The sequence below is a fragment of the Trematomus bernacchii genome, unplaced genomic scaffold (genome assembly GCF_902827165.1).
Source record: "Trematomus bernacchii unplaced genomic scaffold, fTreBer1.1, whole genome shotgun sequence".
In the NCBI taxonomy this organism is placed as follows: domain Eukaryota; kingdom Metazoa; phylum Chordata; class Actinopteri; order Perciformes; family Nototheniidae; genus Trematomus; species Trematomus bernacchii.
Window position 1 is genome coordinate 6,591,830 of NW_022987828.1, and position 24,250 is coordinate 6,616,079.

Sequence of the window (24,250 nt, forward strand, 5' to 3'; positions counted from 1 at the left end):
ATAGTCATTGGGTAGTGGTAGGTCTACTGGTACTTCAGATTTTTTTTGCTAAAGCAATTATTAAAACAAACTGTTTTTTTCACGTTTAAACTTTCCTCTACATGTCAAAAGTCCCCCAACCTGTTTTACATTTGAACTAAAAAAAAAGCCTGTTGACTTATATTGGTAAACCGACGGCTGTAAATCAGCAAATCATTAATTTGGGGTAAATCAGCTTTGAGGTTTGAACACATAAACAGCCCCTTTTAAATCATTAGGTTCTTAAAGTTGTAATCATTTATTGTTAAATACAGAGTTATTCGTGCAACCTTTCATGGGAATGAGCAAGAAACTGAGTGGTTTGGAGGCAGGGTTGAAGAAAACCCGAGAGCCCTTGGGCCCATCGACGCAGGAGATTACGGAAAGATCCGTGTCAGTCAAACCATTATGGCTTCATGCACACTTGTGAACAGGATTCATGCTGTATCCAGTTCTGTTTACACATCTGTGTTTGACTTGAGTGGTTTAGAGTTACAACTGGAGGAGTAGTGTGAGATGAGTCTGTCAGCTTCTCTCCACCCAGTGAGGAGCGCTCCATGAACGGTGGAAAAGTAGCAGGTATGAGTAGCCTCTCCAGCAAACAACACCTGCAGAGGCTAAAATACACCAAATAGTTACAACAAGGTCTTACAGCTTGGTATATTATGTGCTAGTCTGTGTGTTCCCTAAGTGCACACAAATTCTGTTAGTGTATGAACATGTAGTTACTTGTAAAAGTGACCCCTTGGTAGGCAGAGGCTCCATCATGTTCTCCAGGTCCTGGACTGAACAACCTTTTCCTGGGTAACTGTAAGATCCACATGTCCAGGGGTCATGAAACCACTGTGAGCGCAGGACTCTCCTCGGGGTGACGGTCGGGTTTCCTAAACACACAGTTAGTCTGAGAGTGCTGACAGAAATTGTATTTTTTACTCTCAATTGCTGCTCAATCTTTGTGACTTATTTAGGCTCACCTGTGAATCTGCGGATGAGTTGTGTCATGGTGTGTGTGACCTCTTGTTCAGACAGGGTCTCCATATACTCTGACTCATGGCCAGCAATCCAGCCACAGAGAACATGGCCATACCTGAAAGTTAAACGACAAACATGACTGCATCCATTATCAATGTATTTATAATGTATTTTTTACAAAAAAACAAGCATCCGCATTTGTTGACCTTTCAGTGGGTTTGAGCACAGTGAAGCCAAACAGCTTCTTTATCCAGGATCTCTGTACATCTGGCACCTGGTCCACCATGCCATCCTGAATCACAACAACAGAGGAAACTGTTTCAAATGTCTAATGTTACATATTTTGCTAACTAGTGGCATAAAAATATAACTTTTTAAGAAAACACGTGGTGGAGCATGAGACAAAATAATGACTTTGTTGTTGTCCGTGTTACTAAAAGGGCTTACAATGTATCAGCTTTGATGGCAAGTGCTCTTCAATAAATGGTTAACTACGCTTATGCAGTCTTTGCAAGCTACAAGTCAAACAAGCTGCTCACACACATTCACACACCATAGGCCATATGTATATTTTGTGTTGCTTTTTTGTATATTGTCTCACCTCATCTTCCCACACGAGATAGATGTTTTCACAGTCAGCATCCCACCACGGGGAATCAAACTCCACATATATTACATTGGTAGTTCCAAAACCTAGTCTCTCAACAGAGTGCAGTTTGTGTAGAGGGAGAGGAGGACTGAACAGGGTTGAATGGTGCTTCTTAAGATATCCTGATGAAAAAATAGAAAACCAGAACAAGTTAGATGATGGTTAGTATAAATGATGCCAAAGGATTGCTGATCTGCCTTAAACAACACTGGTTAATTCATTGTGATACAATTCTTTAATTTTGTTATTTTTTAGTTCAAGCCAATAGATGACTGCTATTTTAACTGCATGCCTAACATAAATGATTATCGGCAATGTTATCCTCACTTCAAGTCTCTTTTTTGCACTGTGTCATGTCTGTAGATTTCCTGCTCTTAGATGCAAAATCGCAAACTGAGTTTGTGAATACACATCTTTAAATGTACCTAGAGGTACTGTGACAATGACATGATCAGCAGCTATCTTCTTCTCATCATCACACTCAATCATCAAAGAGTTTTCTTCCTTCTCTGTGTTGTTCCAGTGGACACAGCGAACAGGCCGGTTGTAAGTCACCAAATCCCTGGGGAGCTCCGACATCAAGTTTTTGATTAGACCTTCATAGCCACTGCATGAAAAAAAAAGAAGATATTAAGGTCAGGTGGACATGCACTTGTGTGCTGAGACAATCAGATAGTTAACAGACTGAATAGGTACTTTATGTGAATGCAGGAATTCATGGTTTATTTGAGTTTTATATTAATAGTTTTTGCACTTTATATGCAATGTACTAACCCAGGGAATGTACAGTCGAGCCCAGGTAGAGTCTTGTAGAGACCGTAGGCCCCCAGGCCCACCTCATCCATACTGTGAGCCCCATTAAAACAGCACTCCACCTTCAACATGTTACTGATCACACACAGTCGCAGACATCTGGTAGCTGCATCTATATCTTTCCACTTCTCTGCTGCTCGTTGTTCAGCCTGGGCCAGAAAACAAGAAACAAAACAACTCTTTATTTTTCACAAAAATCCAGTTTAATATAAAGAACATCTGAAATATTAAAGCCAATCTTGTCCTCATCCAGTGTTATTACTGTAGTCACTGAGAGAAATGTACCTTTGAACGTATGAAATCTCCCACACAGGCCCAGGGTTCTCCTCCTTGACTCTCGAATTTTGAACTTTCATAAATCAGCTCATAAAACATCTCCTCTGCAGGATAGACATCTTCAGCATTCAGCTTCCTACCTGAAAATTACACAACCAACAGAATACCAATAAGGGAGATATCATCAGGTTACACTTGTACACAAATGGTAAATAATCAATGACACAGCCATTAGCACCTTTTAGCCTAGTTTTCTGCCACTTAAGACACATCCAGTCCCTGTGAATAGGCCTATTCACGTTTTCAGTGTGTGATAAAGTTTGATTCAACTCTAAAGTACAGATTCTAACTATTTTGAACTATCTTAGTATAATAACAGTTTGTTTTTTTAACCATCTGGCGACCTGAACTGCTGAAGAAGTTGGAAGCCTGGTGGGGACTAACTTCAACGTCCACGCCCTGGTTCTCTGGGGTGAGGGTCTCTGGGTCCAGCAGTCCGTACTGACGGGCCAGACAAAACACTGGGTTCTCCTCAGTCGGTCCATGGATCCAGTGTGCTCCTATCTCAACAATATTATCACCTGCAGATAGAAAATGTTTGTGTGGGATCACGAAATATAGGATAGTTATATATAGAAATTAAAGTTTTATGTTTAAGGAGGAATAACTTTTGTATACATTATTTATTGTATTTATTAGTTACATTATGAGTAGATGTAGTTAGCTCTGTTCTTAGTAAATAACTTGTTGTGGAAATGTTTAGATCTGTAAAATCTGTTTTAATATGGAATAACATGAAAGGTGTTTATTTTGTAATAGTTATTTATGCTCCTTTTAGAATTCAGTCTTGCTCTGTTAAGATAATAGGGAATGTAAAAAAACGTGATTTCTATTACTGCGAGGTAATACAATAATTGACAGACAATACTGTAACCTTTGAGAGTCTGCAAGAAATGTGTTGATTGTTGGTCATTTGCTAAAATAAAAAGTACTGAAAGAGACACTCAAGTAGGCTAGTTGTAAACAGTTGCTTCACATTACTACAGTATCTCACCCAGTGTGCCGGTTTTGATTCTTCCTCCGCTTCTTGCAGTCGCTTCCAGTATCTGCACATGTTGAAATCCAGCGTTAACGAGTCTGTGTGCAGCTGCTATACCCGAAATCCCGCATCCTACTATAACTACTTTAGCATTCACACTCATAGCTGTGTGTAGCCGGCCATGCTGACAGCTGACAAACACTGTAGTAACATGTCCCGCCTCTTAGCCTATCACGTATTGTGTTGGAGCGCTAGCCAATGAAAGCGTGAGTGTTAGATAGTGATGTTAAGGAAGTAAACAAATGAGTCCAATGGAGGCATTTCAAGCATTTCACTCCCTCTGGAGCGAACTTTGGGATTGTAGCTTTTGCAGAACATTTACATGCAAGAAAACCTATATTACACACTACAGGAAAGAGAAAACCCCAACAAGGTTAACTGTGCCCCTTTAAAACCCTTCTCCATCTGTTGGTTTAGGAATGATAGAACAAGATGGTCGATGCACAAACAAACGTTTTTTAATATAATATGTTCTTGAAAATCTTAGGGTTAGGTGAATACTATTACTAACATAAATAAGGAAATGCACATACTTCATGTAGTTATTGCATTCACTATTGTTCTGTTATTGCTATGCATTGAATATATGATATACCCCAAAAATGTAAAATAAATATCCAATAAAATGTTACTTTGTCAGGGTTCCTCAATAATAGAAAAAGGTGTGCCTTGAGGAAAATGGTTTGGATCCACTTAGTATCCATTACATCATCTGCAATTGGCTGCAAACAGATTGAAATCCAGTGGCGTCGCCTGGCCTGGGCATCCGGGGCTTTAGCCCCGAATGTTTTTTCTGTAGCCCCGGACAATTCTCCCTCAATAATATAATACATTAACCGTGCTTTACGTGAACCTCATCATGACACAAGAGAGGACGGCAGCACTGTAATTTCCCGTGTTCAGTGAATGCAACAGAGGCATGACACCAGACCAATCAGAGAGTTGCATGGAAATAAACGTGTGCTTGTGTCATTCAAGCTCGGCTCTGTGTGTGTGTGTGTGTGGCAATAGCGCATTTAGTGTGATAAAGAGAGAGGGAGGGAGGGACCGGTATCAGCATGGACCGTGTTGTTAGCATCTGGTTAGCTAGCTGCACTAACGGACATAAGGAGCTGTTTGTTCCACAAGAAGCTGGAGGAGAGTCCTCTCCTCTCAGACTGAGAGACTCAGGTGAGCTAAAGGACTCTCTGAGTGTTTAGATACTTAACTTTAGTCTAAGTTATCTCAGTGGGTCTCAAACTGTTTGGTCACAAATTATTCAAAAGATTATTTCCGCGGCACACCTTCATATGATCATTATAGTTATAAAAAAAATAAGAGAATAAATGAAAAACAGTTATGAAATACTATATGGCAGTAAAACAAGAATAGAGTTTAAAAGGGGAGTGATTAGTAAAATATCCATAAAGAAAAAGTACATCTGTTTACAGTTCTGCTTCAAATGGGTGTTGAGAGAGGTATCCATAGATCTCTTCATTTTGCTCTCAAAGTGCACCAGATTGATGCATTTAACTTAAATATTTAAAAAAAAATCTTCCCGGGGGAGCATCCCCCCGGACCCCCTAGAGGAGGTGAGCCCCCCACTCATAAAAAATACCACTTTACCCCTGCCTATATGCCGTGAGCTGATTATCGAGCCTTCATTGTAACAGTCGCGGGTGTACTGTGTGTGTGCGTGTGGGGAGTGTTGCAGTGAAAATTGCCACTGTCGTGCCGCCGCCACTGTGGGCTAAGCCCCGAATGTTTTCAGGTCCAGGCGACGCCCCTGTTGAAATCAACAAAGTTGTTTTATAATATCCATTAGAGCCTCTTCAGCAAACACCTGCAGAGGCTGATCACACCTTAGCAAATAGAACTGTAAACAATGTGATTCAATTCATAGTGTGTGTGTGTGTGTGTGTGTGTGTGTGTGTGTGTGTGTGTGAAAAAGAGTAAAAAACATAACTCTATTGTTTATGAATTTGATCTGCAATTCATGGACTTATGACACCACATTGCATTACAAAAAAAGACCTAAGAAACATTGTAAGAGCATCTTCAAAAGTGAAAGGCCCATATTAAAAAAGGCCTATTATCCATTGATGCACTTTGTAGTAAGTAAGCACCACCAAGTCAAATTCCTCGTACGTGTGAACCTACCTGGTAATAAACCCGTTTCTGATTCTGATTCTGAAAAAAATGCCAAAACTTAGCTTTTTATGTTGTATTACTCTGTGCTATTTGCAATTAATGGAAAAATGATCAAGGTTGATTGAATCACAAAGAACTTGCTGTTTGGGAAACTGTGGGAAAACGGAACAGCCCTCCTCTCTCAGGATACCCTTATTGTGTAATGTTGATAGGTTCACATGTGCACACACAGAGAAACTCACACACAGCTCATGGGAACTAGCTGGCAACGAGGGTCACTCAGAAGAACAATGCTGCTAATCTGTTCTCTAGTCACCGTGGAAGTACAGGAAATAATAAAGATGCTTTTTGGTTGTGGGAAAATTGAGCAGGGTATTGTTTGGTTCAAGGAGATACAACAACATTTATAGAGACAAAACTAAAAACTGATTTATTACATAGAAAAGTCAGAGGAAAACCTTACCAAAAACAGGTGGTATAAATATCCAAACTTGCAGTAAGAATTTTCATACAAAATAATTTAAGTCATAAAATATAAAGCAGTGATACACTTTGCAGCAAAAACATTAACAGATCCTACAAACTGTTGAAATATGTATTTCTAAAAGTAGAAGCACGTTGGTGTATGATATGGTTCTATTGCAGCCTTTACTTTTACCCTCTTACCTCTACATCTACATTCACTACAGTATTGGCACATTTTCCCATAGGAATTCAACAATCATTAGTGTTCAACACACCCTTCCTCGTGCACACACACACACACACGTTACATCAGTGCCTGCAGAAACTCATATTATGTCACTGGCTCTGCCTTCGAGCTGAAGTTGGATCATAGACTTCAGAGAGCTGTACCTGAGGGGGAGAGCACATGATAAAAGATTATCTCTGACACTTACAAACAGGCACTCAAATACATGTGAAATTAGTGATAAAACCATCCAAAATCATATTAATGTATCCCTCAGTTAAACAGGCAATACTTGTCTGTGTGATTAATTAATTGTTGTTTTGGTCTTTTTTAATAGAATGTTATGACAAAAACAACAATATAAAAAATCACTAAGCTTGTCTTTAACAATGACAGTTACAATGAGTGTGTGTGTGTGTGTGTGGTAAGATATGACTGTGTGTGAAGGTCTTGTTTTGATTTTGAACTGCTAGCATCGAGTCACAGATATTTGCTTCACTTAATGAAATAGACAAGTGATTAAAGAAGGCTTTGTCTAGATCCAAACATGTTTTGTAACTCTGTTACGTGAAAACTGTAAAGTAGAGAGACTTGCTTACTTTCTGGTCAGCTTGTTTATCTCACGTTCCTCTTCCTCTTTAAGTTTCACTACAAAGCTGTCTAAAACAGGAATCTCGAACTTAATATATTGGGCCACCTGGGGAGAGAAAGATACATATGAAGACATATATCACCACCATCACGTGAGCTAAACATGTTTATATTTACAGGGCAAAGGAATTCCAGGGAAAACTGGTAAAAGCGTGTTACTGTGATTCATCCAAAGAAACATTAGATCCTATACTGTTGAATTCTTTGGAGGCAGCAGTGGCTCAGTCTTTAGGGAGTTGGCTTGGGAATTGGCTGGTCACTGTTTAAAGTCCACACACAGACCATAACCAGTTTGTGGACTGCTAGCCGGAGAGGTACCAGTTTGCCTCCGGGTGTCCAGGTGTCTTTCAGCAAGGAACCAACCCCAAATTGCTATGTTTTCTCTAAAAGCCGAGGATGGCTCTCTGCATATGAAAAAGTTGGGCCATCATTTAAAATTCACGCAAAGCGGTTGGGGGTCACATGAATTGTAAAGGACCAAGGCCTATTTTATAGATGAATGGGTATCGATAGCAGAACAAAACCTTTTAATCTGACCATATTGTTCACTGTATATGATGAATATTTCTAAACCTGGTCAAATTAAAACAAAACAATGGCTAGGCATAGATGTACAGTACGTGAGTTGAATGAACTCCCTCTTTACATTTTTAGGTAGGAGTCGAAACATCCAATTCCTAATCCAGGAGAGTTCCCAGCAACTTGTTTTATTTATCACCGAGTGTAATCACAACAGACAGTCGGTCCATTTAGTTTATTGTTACAACAGTTTCGAAACAGGATATCTTTGTTCAGCTTGCTAAATTTAACCCAACTGTCTATTTCTGGTCCCTTTGTGTCATTGTGTTTATGTTGATTACTACATCAAAAAAAGAAAAGAAACCACGATGAGGGAACAGAGTGTGGTGGCAGGAGGCCCCGACTCACATCATATGTGACTTCCTCTCCCAGGTCGGCCTCTGTGATCAAGATCTTGGAGATTTTCTCACAGGGTCCATAAAGCACACGAGTCACCAGCGGATATTCACCTTCCCTCAGTCGGGTCTTTTCTACAAGGATATACGAAGAAAGCAAATGAACACAAACACAACTAAAACCATTATTATCTGATAAATCCACAATAAAAGTAATTACTTACCACCAGACTCGTGCACCAAATAAAGTACAAACTCTTCAGATTTATTCTCCACCTTAAAAAATAGAGACATACATTTTATTTCTGGTTTTACTGTTACGCCACATGAGATGCAACTAATCTCACTGCTTACCCTAAACTTGTGTAGCAGCAAGTTGAGGACTTGTCCAGTCGTCATGGAGCTGTTCACTCGTACGTTAGTAACAGAACCGAAGGCCGGAGTAAATACAGATGTCTGAAAGCGAGAGAGAAACACATGTAGAAATAACTGAGAGGGCTCAAAGTATTAGGTACTTTGCTTCATGGACACTTGAGAAGCGATATTAACACCTAGGACATTTTGTACAGGAAGTCAATCCATTGGTCTGTTCCTGGAAACTGTTCAATAAAAACACTGTCTTCAGGAGAAACTGATGAAGGAAGACAGTGTGACCTTGTATTATGTTGCACATTAATGAGATCAGCCCCACAGCAGGCTATTGTGGCCCTCAGCACTAGTACAGGCACACCCACACAGGAAGCTTCCGCCCTTCTGCAGCTGGAGATGTGTTAACAGCGGGATACATTAATGTGTGTTCTGTTTATTGTACCTTGTGGTTGTAGAAGTGTCCGTTGATTGAGAATCTGTGTGTGCGCAAGCGCTGCAAATCTCTGGCAGTGTGTGTCCTTGACCTCCTCTGAACCCGCATGAAGGAAGCATCGCTCCTGGTCCTCAGCAGCTGAGGAGAATCCTCCTCATCCGGACCACACGTGTCTCCACCTCAGGGCAAACAAAAACATGCCTCTTTTAACACATGCTCATTGTTAAGCCCATCAATTGTCTTTAGCGTTAAGAAATAAATTTCCCTTTAAACATATAAATAACAAATACTCTTGCTCTCAAATTAAGATCTGGAGTATGTTAGTAATATAACAATATATGATTTCAAATTAGTTTTGAAGGTTATTTTCTTCTATTAGTATTTGAAATCCTCTAAAACAGAATCAAATTAAACATTTCAATTTTATACTGTTTACTGGAAAGGAAATGTATATTAAAAACTTAACATTTCTTCAGTTGTTTAGCTATGATTAAGAAAGACTATGGCACACAACTTAACTGGCCAAAGTCAGATCCATGACTAATAGCCTAGCGTTGGTTGTCTATAGTGTTATTGATAGTCTGATGTAGGTGGCATCTCAGGCTAATCTGTGCTCCACCTGTGAGCCAAGCTTTCCAATGGAAATTATAACTAAGTATCCATGGTGCTCTAATCTGTCTCAGCATGTGATTGTAATCTATGTTGATCAGTTAAGTATGTAAATGTGCAAGTGTGTAAAAGGTATTGCACGTGTTTGTTACTCACCTGCTGGCTCAGGTTCTGTACCCAGTGAGTTGTTGTTAGACTCTTCTGAGAGCTGCTTTGCCCCAGCAGATCTATCGTTTCTGTAGAAAGAGGAACAATGTGTTTATTGTTTGTCAGAAATATGAAAAGTGTGATACCACTTGTGTGCATATAAAATATGAAACTACAGCTGGCAGGCAGACAGTTCGACTGTAAATGTGGAGAAATTGTTCCTGGTACCAGTCTTAATGCTAAACCTTCTTAGCTAAATGCAGGGGCTAAGGTAATTTTCCTTTTTTGTAAAACGTCTTCCAAATTGAAGATAATTTTAATCAAGATGTATCTGTCCTTATGACATGCCAAATTCGAAATATTTTAAATGACGGCTAAACTAGGGGGAACCATTGTTAGTTTTGGACAAAATAATGTAGAATTTGCCCTTTATTGACTATTTTGTTTTATTTATTAATAATTGTATTTAGATGCTATGGGTCTGCTCCGAGTGGTCATACCGGTTGAGACGAAATCTTTCATTGTCGTCGTACATCTGAAGTCTGATTGGTCGGCGCAGACCCCAGTAGATGTTCAGCAACCCCTCCAGGATGAGCTCTCCATCTTCCTACACACAGACACACACACGACAGTAATCATCACAACTCGTGCTCAGAGAGGATATCCTGCTGGCCGCCTGCCACAGAAGCTCCATGTCAGGTGTACGTGCAGGAGCGCTCACAGCTTCAGGGTGACCCCTGTCATCTTGGAAAAAGCCCGTCAGGTTTGACCCACCTTTTTTTACATTGTACAAGGGTGAAGTCACGTCTGAAAAGGCAGTAATAATGAGAACAAAGACGAGACTGCTTTGGGTCACGTACACATTTTGATCTCACAGAAGTGAAAGTATAAAGATAGAAGAAAATGAACCCATGATGAGTACGGAGATAAAACAGTGTAATCCTGTTTAACATTTTCTTCAGTTTGCTTTTCATTGTAAAAAGAAAAGGGTCTCTATCATGTTGGAGTGAATCGAGAAGCCTGAAGTTTATTGTTACATAACTGAACTATTAAATAAAATATGATATCCCTACTGTGACTGTGTAATCACATACTTGATCAGCTTCCTTTCCCTCACATAGCCTGTTATATATTCATAATATCCCAAGAATACAATGCAGCTCTTTAACTCGATTTATTTTTATGGAAAACTCAATAAATCAATTTGTCAAAGAAATACTAATAACACATTAAAACTGAATCTTATTTGATCAGCTGATTCTCTGCCAGTTTAAGGTTTGTGGTTATCCTGCTGCAATTCTGCTTAAATTCCAAGTAATTTAATGTTAATTCCTTGTGAACACATACTGGACATTTATACTTATTGTAAGTCGCTTTGGATAAAAGCGTCAGCTAAATGTAATGTAATGTAATATCAGGGAAAACGGTTTGCTTTTCATTTCATTCAGATTATTTTGAAATAATGTGTAGTTAAGTATATATATCCTTAATATTACTTATAAGTAAATCATAATCATTGTAAACACTTTGTATTAAGCATCATACTGTATTGACATATATTAGTGTCTATACAGTTTATGATTTAATGGTTGATATTGTGAGAGTGAGTTTGGGAAATAAGAAGTCCTTAAATACAACAATTTAGCCTCACGCTGCTCATGACAACGATGATCGAAGACATGGTGTGGTTCTTTACAACTTGACTGTCAAAAGTCCATAAAGTGCAACAAAAATGTTCCTAAGTAGTTGTGTGTTAAACTTCTTCTGTATTTTGTATTCCAGTCATCTTGCAGCATGTCACTATGCACACATGAAAGCAGTTTGCATGAAGATCTCAGACAGCTTTTTATCAAATATATTTTTAATGGCGCTTAACTAATTCTTCAAGATGGGCCTCTAAATGTAGGAATGTCCTGTTAATAGATAATTAAACAGTTTAATTTGCATGGATAACTTGTGGCTGACAGTTACTTTTGACTGTAATATCATAAACAATTGTGGGAGCAATAGAAGCTTGTCAGTAAGAAATGTGCAGATTGCTTATAAAGAAGAATACTGGAGATAGTCAGGTGTTCATACCATTTTTAGATGGCTTAACATTTTATTACTGAAATTAAAAAAGAGGCACAGTGGGTTTTTTGAGGCGAGACAGAATGCTCCATGGGCTTCATTGTTTCTGGAATATAAACATTGAGAGCAGCTGCACCACTGGACCTCTCTGACCCGCATCGCCAGTTTCCTGAACAGGCATGGACACACCCTCCCAAACACACACAAGCCCACGGAGATGTGAGTAAGGTCAGCAGATCTATTTTTGGAAGTAGCGCTTAATCGCTCTGCTTCAGAGTGCCTCTATAAAGCCCGGATACACACTCTGCTCCAGTCATACTCAACTGAGCGGACTACATCACTCTGCTTCATGTCCACTCTACAACTCAAGCAACAAAGGTGAGAGTGCTTCTTCTTCTTGAGTTCTTAATTAACACTTATTATAGACGACTTACAATTTAGCCATGTGTTCAAGTTGATTTAAAAGTAATATTTACAAACCAGACAGAAGAATAAAAACGTATGAAATGAATAGAGTTAAATGTTTTGACCACAAATTAAATTCTTACAAAAACAAGGAATGAAGGGCATCTACAGCATATAAAATGTTAAATTATGTAAAGAAAGAAAGCTAAAAGAAAGCATGCAAAAAAGTGTATCATGAAAATGAATATAATGAAAGAGTTTTTTCCACAATTTAAAATCACTATCTAAATGTTTTGTTTTTTTAAATAAACAGTTTATGTATTTGGACATTGAGTCTTTTCATATGGTCTAATGTTTTATTTCCCCTCCCCCGATGCAGCATGAAACGCACACGGCTGTTGCTTTCCTTGCCTCTCTTACCCACCATTACTGAGACCCTGGAGGACTTGCCTGTCCACCCCTCCTCCTCACAGCCTGCCCAGAGCTCAGCGTCTCTGGACGACTACATGACGAGCATCCAGGCTCTTGCCCGATCTGAAGAGGCCCCGAGCTGCGGCCCTGTCAGACTCCAGAGGGCCCCCAGGCTGCGGCCGTTCTCTAAGGCTCAGATGAAGCTCTCTGTCTCAGCCTCACTTCCTCTCGGCTCTCCCCGCTCACTAAGGACTTCTAGACTTTGCAGTCTGAGTCTCAACAGCACAGAGGATTTCTCTCTCATGATGGGCAGAGAAAAAGACTGCCGGGGCAAAGATCCAGTAGACTGGCTGTTTGGACAGATAAGGACTTGAAGGGAGACAAGGTTGTTGTTGTGGAAAAGCCCAAAAGCACTTGTTGGAATATATCATAATCAAACAACGTTGGAGAACCTGCTCTGTTTATGAAGATCAAAACAGCTCAATGGCTGATGGGACTTATTATGACGAACAAAGACAGAATCACCAAATGGCTCCAGAGAGAAGACATATGTATATGCACTGAGGACTGAAGTCTACATGTTTACATTTTTTTAAGATATAGTTTGTAATAAAATACTCAAATACTCAAATACTCATGAAGATGTTATTTTCTCTGCTGTTTTTTTAAGTTACTTTAAAGAGCTGAATATCATTACATTTAAATCACTTTGATAGAGCTGAAGTCATTTTCTTATGAATGACACAGAAGATGATTTGCGACATCTTTAAAAACGGTATAATCCTACAATATTTCCATTTTATGCTGTGTTATTTATTTTATTTGGGTACTTGAAGCAAACGTTTCTCTTCTTACATTTACTAAACATAATAATAACCTTATATACTAGTGATTTTCAGATTCAAATGAATAAAACAAAATATAGGCTTCAAATAAAACAATATTTTATTATAGATAAGATAATATATATATATATATATATATATATATATATATATATATATATATATATATATTCATATATATATATATACACACCATAATGAATACTTTCACTTTAGGCAGTGTATATTCTGATGCTATTATTTGTGTAATTGTATTTAATGTAAAGAAATGTAAAAAAAGAAAGAATATATGGCTTTAACTTACAGAGTCCTTTTGAAAATACTGAGGTTTTGCAACTTTTACTAAGGTTAAAGGTCTAAGTATTTATTATCAGTTTATTATCATCACTAGTGGCATGGTGATAATATCACATAATATTACACTTAGGGGCCATTTTAAGAAGTAGGCTAGTTTTTGAAATTCAATACAGTTTATATAAAATGTAAAAGATACATATATAAATGGAACAAAGGTGTTGAGTATTTTCGTGTAGTTGTGTTACTTGGACTTGATAAAGAATCTGAGTAACTACTGCCTCACAGGTTTAAGGAAACAATGCTGCCATCTAGTGGTAATCAATGGCACTACAGTGTGTGCATTTTAAACGAAAAAGTACTTAACACAGCCACAAGGGGGAGCTGCAGCACAAACTGAGATTAATATGTGGTTCTCACAGCAGACAAACACAGACTGACACACACAGACACTATTGAGCAAAGTGTTGCCAAGATCAGAATGAAATATTTGGACTACACCACATTATACTTTTGTAACTTAAAAAACATCCCCTTAATCAGAAGAGAAAGGTTTACAGCCTTTTTGGCCAAATCCATAATCCAATATTGGATCCAAGACTGGTGCTGAGCAGTGAAAGTATAACATAACTCCGGGGCTCAGTATCAACTATGAAACTCAAGTTTGACTATTCATGTTAGAGCTCGTTTTCCTCAAAAATTCAGTTTAGTTTGTTGAGTATGTCGCTCAGCTTCCAAGTAAAACCACCTGACAACATGACTAATACAGACCACCTGACTCCACCTGCAGAACATGACTTCATCTTAAAACAACACTTTCACACAGAGCCTGTGCATCACTCTGGATAGTTGATATAAATGAAAAAACAAACCCTCAGACATATCAGGTATATATGATCACAGTCTATATGGTAAACATGCTGAGTGTCTGCAGCTGGTTTTCGTCTAACCTCATTCACACTGTATTCTAGCAATCCACATTAGGAGTTTCCAAATGTTGGTCATTTTTCCAACCAAAGAATGTAAGCGCTGAGTAATGTTTTGTCCCTTATATCCACAACATGTCTAATGAGTCAGTTATGAGAAACATTTGACCCCACTCCATCAGCTCTAACAATGACACATACCGCATAAATCATCACAACAAGACATTTGTCACTTTAACAATGTACATTTCGCAGCGCTTCGATTTTGATTATATCACACTACTAGCACTGATTTGTTAACATCTTCTATCGACAGCTACCGAACGGACTTGTGGTGAGTTCAATAATTCATTTCATGCCTCTTACAAATTGTACACACTACAGGATCAAATAAAACAGATTAATTAAGGTATAACTTCTTAATTCCTCAGGATCCTATTTCATATCGCACAGATGATTGATTACATTTTCATTGTTTGCAGCTGACTTAAATGCATTTTTAACTTTGCCAGCAAACTGAGCTTTTCAGTCAAACTTAACTTCACATAAATACATTGCCTAAGTCATCACATTTTGCACATTATGATTTAAGGTTGAGCGTTCCTGCTGAGGGGGTTCTGTGTAAAATACATGGGAATTGTTAAAATCAGGCAACACAATAAAAAAAATGAGACTGAAAGGTGCCTTGGACAGCCTGCGTTTTAACACAGTAAGCAATATGCTGTATAATGCAGAATCAGCGATTTCACTACAGTAGTCTCTTTTTTACAGCTATTATATATATATTGAAGTAAGTCTGGACTCAATTCTTTATTGAAGCCACATTTCTTTGGTTGAATAATTAGTAGCTTGCATTTGACCACATGTTAAAAGACACATTGTACAAATCGCGCATTAAAGCTTCTTATAATAAGTTACAGAGGTCAAAGTCATTTTCTATAATAGTATTTTGTTTGTATTTAATATCTTATTAATTATCAATAAACAACTGTTTTTCAATTTCAAAATTATGTGAATATTGTGAGATCATTGGTCCCTCTATTATACATATGTTATATGTTCACATGTTATGGAGGCGACTGTGGGGGGATTCCCAGAATGAGACAATATAGAGAGTCTGGCCGGTGGTACGAAAAAGAGACGGATCACCACATGACGCCCCTAACCCTACACCCCCCCCCCCCCCCCCCCCTACCACCACACACACACTCTCTCTCTCTTTCTCAAAAGCCATCTGGAGAACAATGGGGAACTCCCGACCAAAAAACCCATATAATATCAAACAAATAACCAAACACACCACACAACAGCCAAACGTTTACTGTGGAAATACTCTGCTGAGCAGTTAGTGTATATGAATGAAATCTGAGACTCCCTCCTTGCATTTCCATTTTCACTTTTAGGTAAAAGGGTGTTTTTTGTGTGCTTTGTCAGCCGTTTGGCATGTTGGAAAAGATCCCGGGATGAAGGTCTGTGATGAGAACTGCTGCCAGATTGCCAGCTTATGTGGTCTCAGGTTATTCGTTCTCATTATCTGCCTGAAATTCAAAGTGCTGGTTAAACTGGTTCCAGTTTTGCTATGTGCTGTTGACAGTACCGTATGTCCTGCAATCCAGCATGCCCAAACATACCACCAAGCAACCGTCAAAAACTCTGTTTGCCTTTTTATTTTCTGCCAACACTGTCAGAGGTTGTCTTACCTCGCGGGTCCGCAGCTGGAAATTCTTTCCTTCATGGTAACAGTTGTAGGTCCTAAGCAGTGACAATATGTGCGACCTGGAAAGTAACATAAGACAAAGGGTTTATTGATTGATTGAATTTGGACAAAAGGGACAAAATATTCAAGAGATACCATGTAAACTGTAAACACTTATTTTCCAAATGTTCCCTGATGCTTTTGAAAATGAAAAAGAGGACAGACAATCACATATAATATGCACAAAAAACAATAAGCAATAAAAAAATAAGACAAATAAAATCATCAGAAATGAACTTCAACACCCTGTCCTATGTTGATTCCTCTGCAATCCATATGTCCTAAAATGATTCACAAAACAAATAAAATAACTAAAAGCCTTCACACAATGCGGGCAGTGGTGATATTTTGATCACCCTTGTGGTTAAACTGTCTTTAATGTCATTACATTGCAGCAGGTGCAGTAAAGGGACTTACTTTGGTATCAGTTTCTCTTCACTGAGCTTCACGTAGGTCTGACGCTCAACCATTGTGACCAGAGTCCAGCTGTGGCAGAACAAGAGAAAAACATTAATAATGACCTGACTTACATCACATATTAATAGGAATAACTCCTATACGTTAATTAGATTTAATACAATGATTTGTGCATTTATCATAAGAATTATCATTTAACTATCCTTTTATTACTCTAATCAGACAGCGATTAATGATTGTTTAGTTTATTGTGTAGTTTTGATCCATATCAAGGGTTGGAAGTTTTTGGGCACAAATAGCTCTGGAGGTGAAATGAGGCACATGCAGTTCAAAGAAATCACATGGTGCTGTTGACACAAAGCCAACAGAGTAACATGTTGTGGCAAAGCTCATCAAAGTCTGTAAAACACGGTGTCTTCTTTCTCATTTTAAGGTAACTCCTAATGTGGTTAGGTTCTTAAACAGTTAACATTATGAGGAAGCACTACTCATTTGTGGCAAGGTTAAAAAAAAGAGTCTGCAACAAAAGTATTTTTGTCAATAAATACAGTAGGAAGCACAATAAATACACAAGGACACATATTGATCACTGTCCTTCAGGAGTTCAAGCCTTTTCTGACAAGAGAGAGGAATGTGTCCCTGATCCCTGCATCCTAATTCCTGTGTCCTGCTATCTCATGCCATGGGGAATTTTTCATGGTTTGGAAAGCCCAGTTCCGAGTATGCGGGGGGAGGAGCATGGGTATAAAACAGCCACATGTGGCTCAGGGGGATCAGTGCATCATTCGTATCCAGCATGAAGCTTTCTCTTCCTTCAGCCTGTCAGCTTGCCTTCCTGAGCCTCTGCTGTGTACTGATCACAGGTAAGAACCATTTATGCTTATATTAGTGTATTCTCTCATATTATCTGGATACAGTGAAAGTTAAGAGTGTTGCTTTATTTGGACAAATCTGTCTGAGCATGAACTTAATCCCTGCTCATGTTGCACTGTTTGGAGTTAACTTATAATCCTGTTACTGTGTCTGTGCAGTGAGAGAGTCAGACAGCACGTATGTCCCGGGAAGATGTATGTGTCCGCAGACCCAACCAGGTGTCAGAGGGAAACTGAAAGAACTCACAGTTTACCAGAAAAGCCCCAGCTGCGACAAAGTCACAGTAATGTGAGTACCAGATCCTGCAGAGACACACATTCATGGACACAGATGATTGAAGGAGGAGTTAATGTGTTGGTTTTCATGTGTTTTACAGAGTGGTCCTGAAGAGTAACAATAGAGCAGTGTGTCTGAGTCCAGTATCACCGATGGGCAAACAGCTGATTCGCTGCTGGAAGAGGTAAGAGGCTTTATCAGTGAAACCTAACTTTTAGTAAATAGGACACACACTCACTACTATGGGTTCTGAAAACATGGTCTCAATCATTGTTTTAGAAAGGGATACTACAGCTTTGTCAACCCTCAGCCAAGAGTAACATGTAATATTTCAACTGAGTTTAATTTACACAGAACAACACCATTATACAATATATATATTACACAACAGATGGAGGACATTTAAACTGTGCTTCCCAACTGGCTGTAAAGGGGTTCCACCCGTCTTCAGGCCAACAGTATCTTATTTGTTGCCAATCCGGTTCTTGTCGTAACACGGCACCCATTCAAGGAGTTTGTTAATCTTTCCCTTTTCTAGAGTTAATGATAGATCCTTTTATAGAAGCTTATATCATGCCATAATTAACATTTGTTGTGTTTAGTTTATTGTGTAGTTTTGATCCATATCAAGGGTTGGAAGTTTTTTGGCACAAATAGCTCTGGAGGTAAATAAATCACATGGTGCTGTTGACACACAGCCAACAGATTAAACATGTTGTGGCAAAGCTCATCAAAGTCTGTAAAACACAGTGTCTTCTTTCTCATTTTAAGGTAACTCCTACTAATGTGGTTAGGTTCTTAAACAGTTAACATAATTAATTAAGATTGTATCGAAAGATTGAAGTGTCCTATACAGGAGTGCCAATGTACAGCCCTTCCTCCAGGCTAAAGTTAGTTCTCCTGTGTGTCTTTTCTAGGAGTCATAAGCTGGGTCGTGATGTGACGCTGTGCCTGAAGAGGAGGAGGAGGGGGGGGAGAGGAGGTTAGCGCCAGAGCAGGAAAGCCTCATCCTCAATCCCCCGATAGTCAATCAGCCTGACAAGTTGTCCAAAGTTACTGAGCGGAAAGATACGTCTACATAGATGCTGTTTCTTGCCACACGGTTGACTCCAGGTCACAAGGCAGTTAAAAAACCACAGCACGCAATCACTTTTCTTTATAAAAGTCATGCAGCTAGACACCGAGCTCCCCTAAACTGTTGTCCGAGCTATAAATCAAACTCTCTTTGTATGCTAGCCACAGGGGGCTTGTTTCTGTGGAATGGTGTCGCTTTCAAAACTGAGCCCTGGAGGCTTGTCATAAATGTTAACAGTTTTAGCTTTAAAATGCTGTTAAAATATCGTTATGCAGTTCTGTGTATGCAGCTGGAAAAAACTAACTGAGAAGTTTTTGTTGGTTATTTATTTGTATATGAATAAGATAATTGTTTTAAATTGTGTTTTTTAAATAAATATATCAGAATAACAGTTTGGGCTTGTTGTGGTATTTTCTTTTTTAAACTTCTGATTATTTTACAACTGAATGATGGAAAAGAGGATTACTTCCTTGCCAGGATATGAGAGGTCATCTAACCCTCAGCCACAGCTTTAATTAATAAACCACAGGATGCGAGTCAGCAGCCGGCACAATACAAACATCTCACTTTAAACATCTGCACAGACATCCTAAAGGCTATACCAGGAGCAGAAATGTAAATGCAGTTATCTCTTTCTATGGCACTGTGCAGAAGTGATTGCAAATAAGACATTTGCTGGAGGTGTTTTGAAATACAATACACCATCAATTGTGCAGTTTAATACTTTCACAGGCTAATAAAGGTGTTGCACAACTGATTGGGGTGTGGAGTGGTGAGAGTTTTTTATTATGGCTTATAAACATGCTTTATATCAGCTCTCGGATTTCTTGTAGATCATGTGATATGATAGACACAAAACACGCACCCACACACACACAAACAAATAATATTTTCACCTGCTTTTGCAATGCGCCCACATCATTTGGGGTAGTGGAAAGTTAAATACTAAGGCGTGTACAAACCTGTTCTTTTTCTTAGCTAAAACACCTTTTGGCATTGTTATGAGCTCTTTCAACACTGATATGAGATGTTAGTTATTAACTGATGCTTGACTACACAAGGTGGTAAAATGGAAAGCGAAAGTAAATTGCTCAACAAGGCGGCCTTTGTCCCTTGCCTGGCTGAGTAATTTAGGGGATTTTTCATATTAAGTATGATAAACTATGCAAGCAGTTAGAAGAATTTGTAATAACATGTTATTGATCTGTGAAAGTTAGAAATGATACTGATTGAGAGGATTTGTTTACAGATGACAAGATAACAGTCTTGTTACTGGATGGCATGTGGCCAACATGCAAATCCAAAGAGAAGTACTTTACAATGCATACAGGATTTCTTTTTTTTCCATTCATTCATTTGATAGCTGTAATTACTTCATTGACTGAGATGTTACTCATCAAATCCACTGATCCGTTAATTTGCATTTGCTGCATATTAAACCTTCAACAGCCAATCAATAATGTATAATGAACTAACCTTTATATCAACCAAATACAACACTTATTCTACAACAATGAGAAGAGTTAGGAGCTAAGAAAGAGTTTTAACCAAATTCATTAACACCTTCACTTCAGATTTGTATTTTCTGATACACACCACACAACTTCCCGTAACTGAAAGGCAAGTGCAAAATTGAAAGTATACAAACCATTTAATATGCTGCTGGAAATGATTAATTTCAAACTTTTATGGTAGTGTGATTTTATCTTATCACAGTATATTGTATTGGTGTTGTAATAAATACGTTGTGGTATATGAAGTAAAAGTGAAATGCCTCCAAGGTAACATGATTTTGAATGTCTGTATTTACATTGTAATTCTCAGCTTTGGTCTGACGACTGTGCGTTTTATCTTGACGGAATTATTGAAAATTGGAAAGAGTCTGATTTCTATAAGAGTAGAGAGGGAAATGAAATGTCATATCTAAAAAGTCAAAAAGTATCTTCTATCGTTTTCAACAGGTTGCCATGAACTGACAAAAACAGTTTACATTTAAAAACAGTCTCATGCATGAAGGTTTCCTTGAACTCAAAACTGTTTTTTGAATAAATGCACAGCATCTAAGATACCTAGCACTGTACCAACAAAAGTGATGTTGGTGCTATGAGGCCATCTAGTGTCTAAAGCTTCAAGTACACTGAACTTCATCCTGATTTAGAAAATATGTGGCAGCATTGCTCCATCTCGCTTAGTGATGGAAGAGACACTGTTTAGTTTAACTTCGACATTGACACCACCTGCAGGAAATTAGCTGAAGTGGACAGATTGTTTCAAATGTGTTGACTGTGTATTTAAAGGGCCATTGATGGCTATTCTTTCTGAGAAGATCCATTGAGTTGCAGACCATGATTTGGTAACAACATAAAGAAGAGATGTTAATCAGTTAAAGTATTGATGTGTGACTTTGATATGCTTCATTCCAAACTATGACTTACACATTCGTAATAAATGTAACCTGATTGATTAAACCCTTGTATGTTAGTTACCATTCTAGATGTTTCCCAATAATTAGCTGATGTACACACAAAGGAGTCTTTTGCATTTAGTGCAGCTGAAACAGAAGTTTCTTAGACAAAAATGGAAGAGAAAAAATGCTTGCATGAGCAGCAATCGTCACCACAAAACCCAGGAAACAGACAGCACTGTCTGTATGGGAAGTGATCTCTGGGAGAGGAGGTGCAGATTCAGCTAAACACATGCACTCTTTTACTCTGTCACAATACTTCTCTTTTTATTTTCAGGCTGCTTTAGATTCAAATCATATTAATGGACATATCTAAAAGTAGCCTATAGTTATGTTAATTACTGAGCAAAGGCAGCCCTCCTCACCCCCTTTAATAACCTTTGCCCTCCTCCACTCTCATCCCCTGAATCTGCTGACAAAGTAGGTGCATAATGGGATGGTCAGTCTATATCTTATACATATTTATACACAATAATGGGTTTTTAAATATTCCATTACTTTAAGGATTCCAGGCTGTCACCATTATTATGAATTATTCAGCCAGTGCACATGGCTGCACAGGAGATGGACCAAGATTAAGAGCAGTGCAAGGAAAACACATTATTTTGTGATGCTCAGATTTTGGTGAATTTCTAATCCCTGTCTTCTCCTCTTCTTTTGTGTGCTAAATTACGCATTCTTCCCTCGGTGGACAAAGAACCTTCAGTGCAGGTCTGCTAATTGGTTTGATCATCGCGAGATCCGTATCCAATTATCGCACCATAGGCAGCTGTGTCCGGAGACAATCCCATTCCCACGCGTCAAATGTCCGGGGCAGCTCCTAAAGACGCTTACACAAAAATCATTTCCACAACCGTCTAATTGTAAAGACAAACACAGCTGTGGAGAGAAAATAGAAAAACACTTGCTGAAGATGTATCTATTTCTATTGCAGCTATTACTGCAAATAAACGTGTAGTTTTGTTGATACAGATAAAGGCTGATGCATTTTAAAGTTGTTCATGTCTCTACTGCTTTGATATCATAAACTGCATAAACTGAAAAGTACACCGTTAGTAACCTGCATCCAACTTCAGGACATCTCTTGTCTTCATGGCATCATGTTTCAGGGTTAAAGCGCATTAACGTAGCCTAAGTTATATCCCCCCATAATCTTTTTGTGTAAAAATATCCAGCAGTAAATGAGATCAGTATGGTTTCTTACCATAGAAGACAGCGTCCTCCTCTTCCGTATATCCACCAGCGATGTATCCCGTGTAACGTTGGTTATCAGTCTTCATGCCTTCTGGTCGTGCGGCATTCAGAGCGAAAAGATCAAACTGACAACACAATTGTCCAATAGAAAAATGGCTCTCATAAAGCTCAGCCAATCAGCGTTGAGCTTGGGCGGGGCTAACAGAGTCAGGGTCGCTTATCTCCCTTCAAGGTGCCTCTGAGACTTTACCTCAACCTCATCAGCCCCAACCATCAGATTAAATATGGTTTATTTACACTTGCGTATACTTTACTGGAAAACTCAGGTTAGAGGTTACATAAAATGTGCTTTTCTTTGCAAAAAGACACATACAGCTTGATATTTTGAATAGGATAGCATTTCCTTAGGTCACTGTTGACAGTATAGCAAGCGTTTTGAGTAAATACCTCTAGTGTTTTGAAACATTACTTGTTTTATTAAATGTAAAGGTTATTTACCTACTATTGGATAGAGGCGAATGATTGAATTGCCTCATCTTGCATTTTCTTAATGTTTTATTTCATTTAGCATCTTTACCTTTCCTGTCTTCTTGTAAATATATATTATGTGAATGTTGTTTGACAGAATTAAATCAAAGGCATTACATTACCAAACAATATAAAATAACAATTTTTCTTCATTCTATTTTCTGCCTGTACATTAGCAGTGATGAGGGCATTTTATTCTTTCAGCCCAGCTGCTATAGCACCTATCCTGTTTCCCTCAGCTCAGCAGAAAAAGGACGAAGTCCCTGTGACCTGTAAAGATTGGTTTTCCCCATCCTGTTATTGAGCCTGGATTTACCATCTAGGAAACTATAGTAGGAAGTCTCTCTCTCTTTCTCTCTGTCTGAATAGGCTTCATGATTTGACATGTACAGAGGAAGTAAATTGTTCCAGCAGCGTAATAACTTCCCCCTCTGAAAACAGATCATTCTAAAGGATATGACAAAGTCGGTGGAAGCAGACTGGAAATACTGACGCTCTTGTGTTCTCCTTTAGTTTTCGAATTGACCAGAGGCAGAGAGCGTTGTGAAGATGATAATACAGCCCTGACTTTCGGCCTCAGCAAACTCTGGACAAAGACTCTCTGTTCTCACCATAAAACACCAGACTATCTCATCCCTCCTGACTGATTCACATGTCACGGCTTTGATATAGCCTATTGTAGAAAAAACATGTGTAAAATGCTGAAAGAATGCGTGCCACTGTGTAGCTGCTGGGGATGTTGCCTGCTTCAAAAAAGGAGAATACCACAGTTGTTTAACGGACAGGCTATTTATGTGTCAGTGTATTTTTCACGTGTCTGCTGTCTGACCCCTGTTCTCAGTGAGGTGCTTTATGACGAAAGAGGCTCTTTGCTTTTATTGATTCACTCTTTAGTTTTGATGTTGCAGACAGATTACCTCTTAAGGCTACATACAGAAATATATA

General features: G+C 38.6%; 4 protein-coding genes across 5 annotated transcripts; 2 read left to right on the top strand and 2 right to left on the bottom strand.

The window, feature by feature from the left end:
* Positions 1 to 243: 243 nt before the first annotated feature.
* LOC117499470 (peroxisomal N(1)-acetyl-spermine/spermidine oxidase-like) lies at positions 244 to 3,941 on the bottom strand. Of its 2 annotated transcripts, XM_034151870.1 has the most exons (10): positions 3,783 to 3,941; positions 3,133 to 3,309; positions 2,738 to 2,868; positions 2,414 to 2,601; positions 2,065 to 2,246; positions 1,592 to 1,761; positions 1,197 to 1,282; positions 993 to 1,105; positions 748 to 902; positions 244 to 635 (listed from the first exon to the last, which is right to left on the bottom strand). In XM_034151870.1, the coding sequence occupies exons 1-10, from the start codon at positions 3,928 to 3,930 to the stop codon at positions 477 to 479; spliced, it is 1,509 nt and encodes a 502-aa protein (XP_034007761.1). In that variant the 5' UTR covers positions 3,931 to 3,941; the 3' UTR covers positions 244 to 476. The 2 variants fall into 2 exon arrangements, with proteins under 2 accessions (XP_034007761.1, XP_034007762.1); XM_034151871.1 differs by having other exon boundaries at positions 245 to 635; positions 2,967 to 3,903.
* A 2,419-nt stretch (positions 3,942 to 6,360) lies between these two features.
* rassf4a (Ras association domain family member 4a) lies at positions 6,361 to 22,882 on the bottom strand. The gene is made up of 11 exons (XM_034151899.1): positions 22,788 to 22,882; positions 16,896 to 16,964; positions 16,423 to 16,498; positions 10,272 to 10,378; positions 9,781 to 9,860; positions 9,025 to 9,194; positions 8,568 to 8,669; positions 8,438 to 8,489; positions 8,227 to 8,348; positions 7,248 to 7,345; positions 6,361 to 6,812 (listed from the first exon to the last, which is right to left on the bottom strand). Exons 2-11 carry the CDS (start codon positions 16,946 to 16,948, stop codon positions 6,749 to 6,751), a joined length of 924 nt encoding a protein of 307 aa, XP_034007790.1. The 5' UTR covers positions 16,949 to 16,964; positions 22,788 to 22,882; the 3' UTR covers positions 6,361 to 6,748.
* LOC117499501 (protein DEPP-like) lies at positions 11,914 to 13,306 on the top strand. The gene is made up of 2 exons (XM_034151913.1): positions 11,914 to 12,219; positions 12,626 to 13,306. The coding sequence occupies exons 1-2, from the start codon at positions 12,191 to 12,193 to the stop codon at positions 13,029 to 13,031; spliced, it is 435 nt and encodes a 144-aa protein (XP_034007804.1). The 5' UTR covers positions 11,914 to 12,190; the 3' UTR covers positions 13,032 to 13,306.
* On the top strand, positions 17,509 to 19,510 carry LOC117499502 (C-X-C motif chemokine 11-like). Its single transcript, XM_034151914.1, has 4 exons — positions 17,509 to 17,758; positions 17,927 to 18,056; positions 18,145 to 18,228; positions 18,962 to 19,510. Exons 1-4 carry the CDS (start codon positions 17,653 to 17,655, stop codon positions 19,029 to 19,031), a joined length of 390 nt encoding a protein of 129 aa, XP_034007805.1. The 5' UTR covers positions 17,509 to 17,652; the 3' UTR covers positions 19,032 to 19,510.
* Positions 22,883 to 24,250: the final 1,368 nt, after the last annotated feature.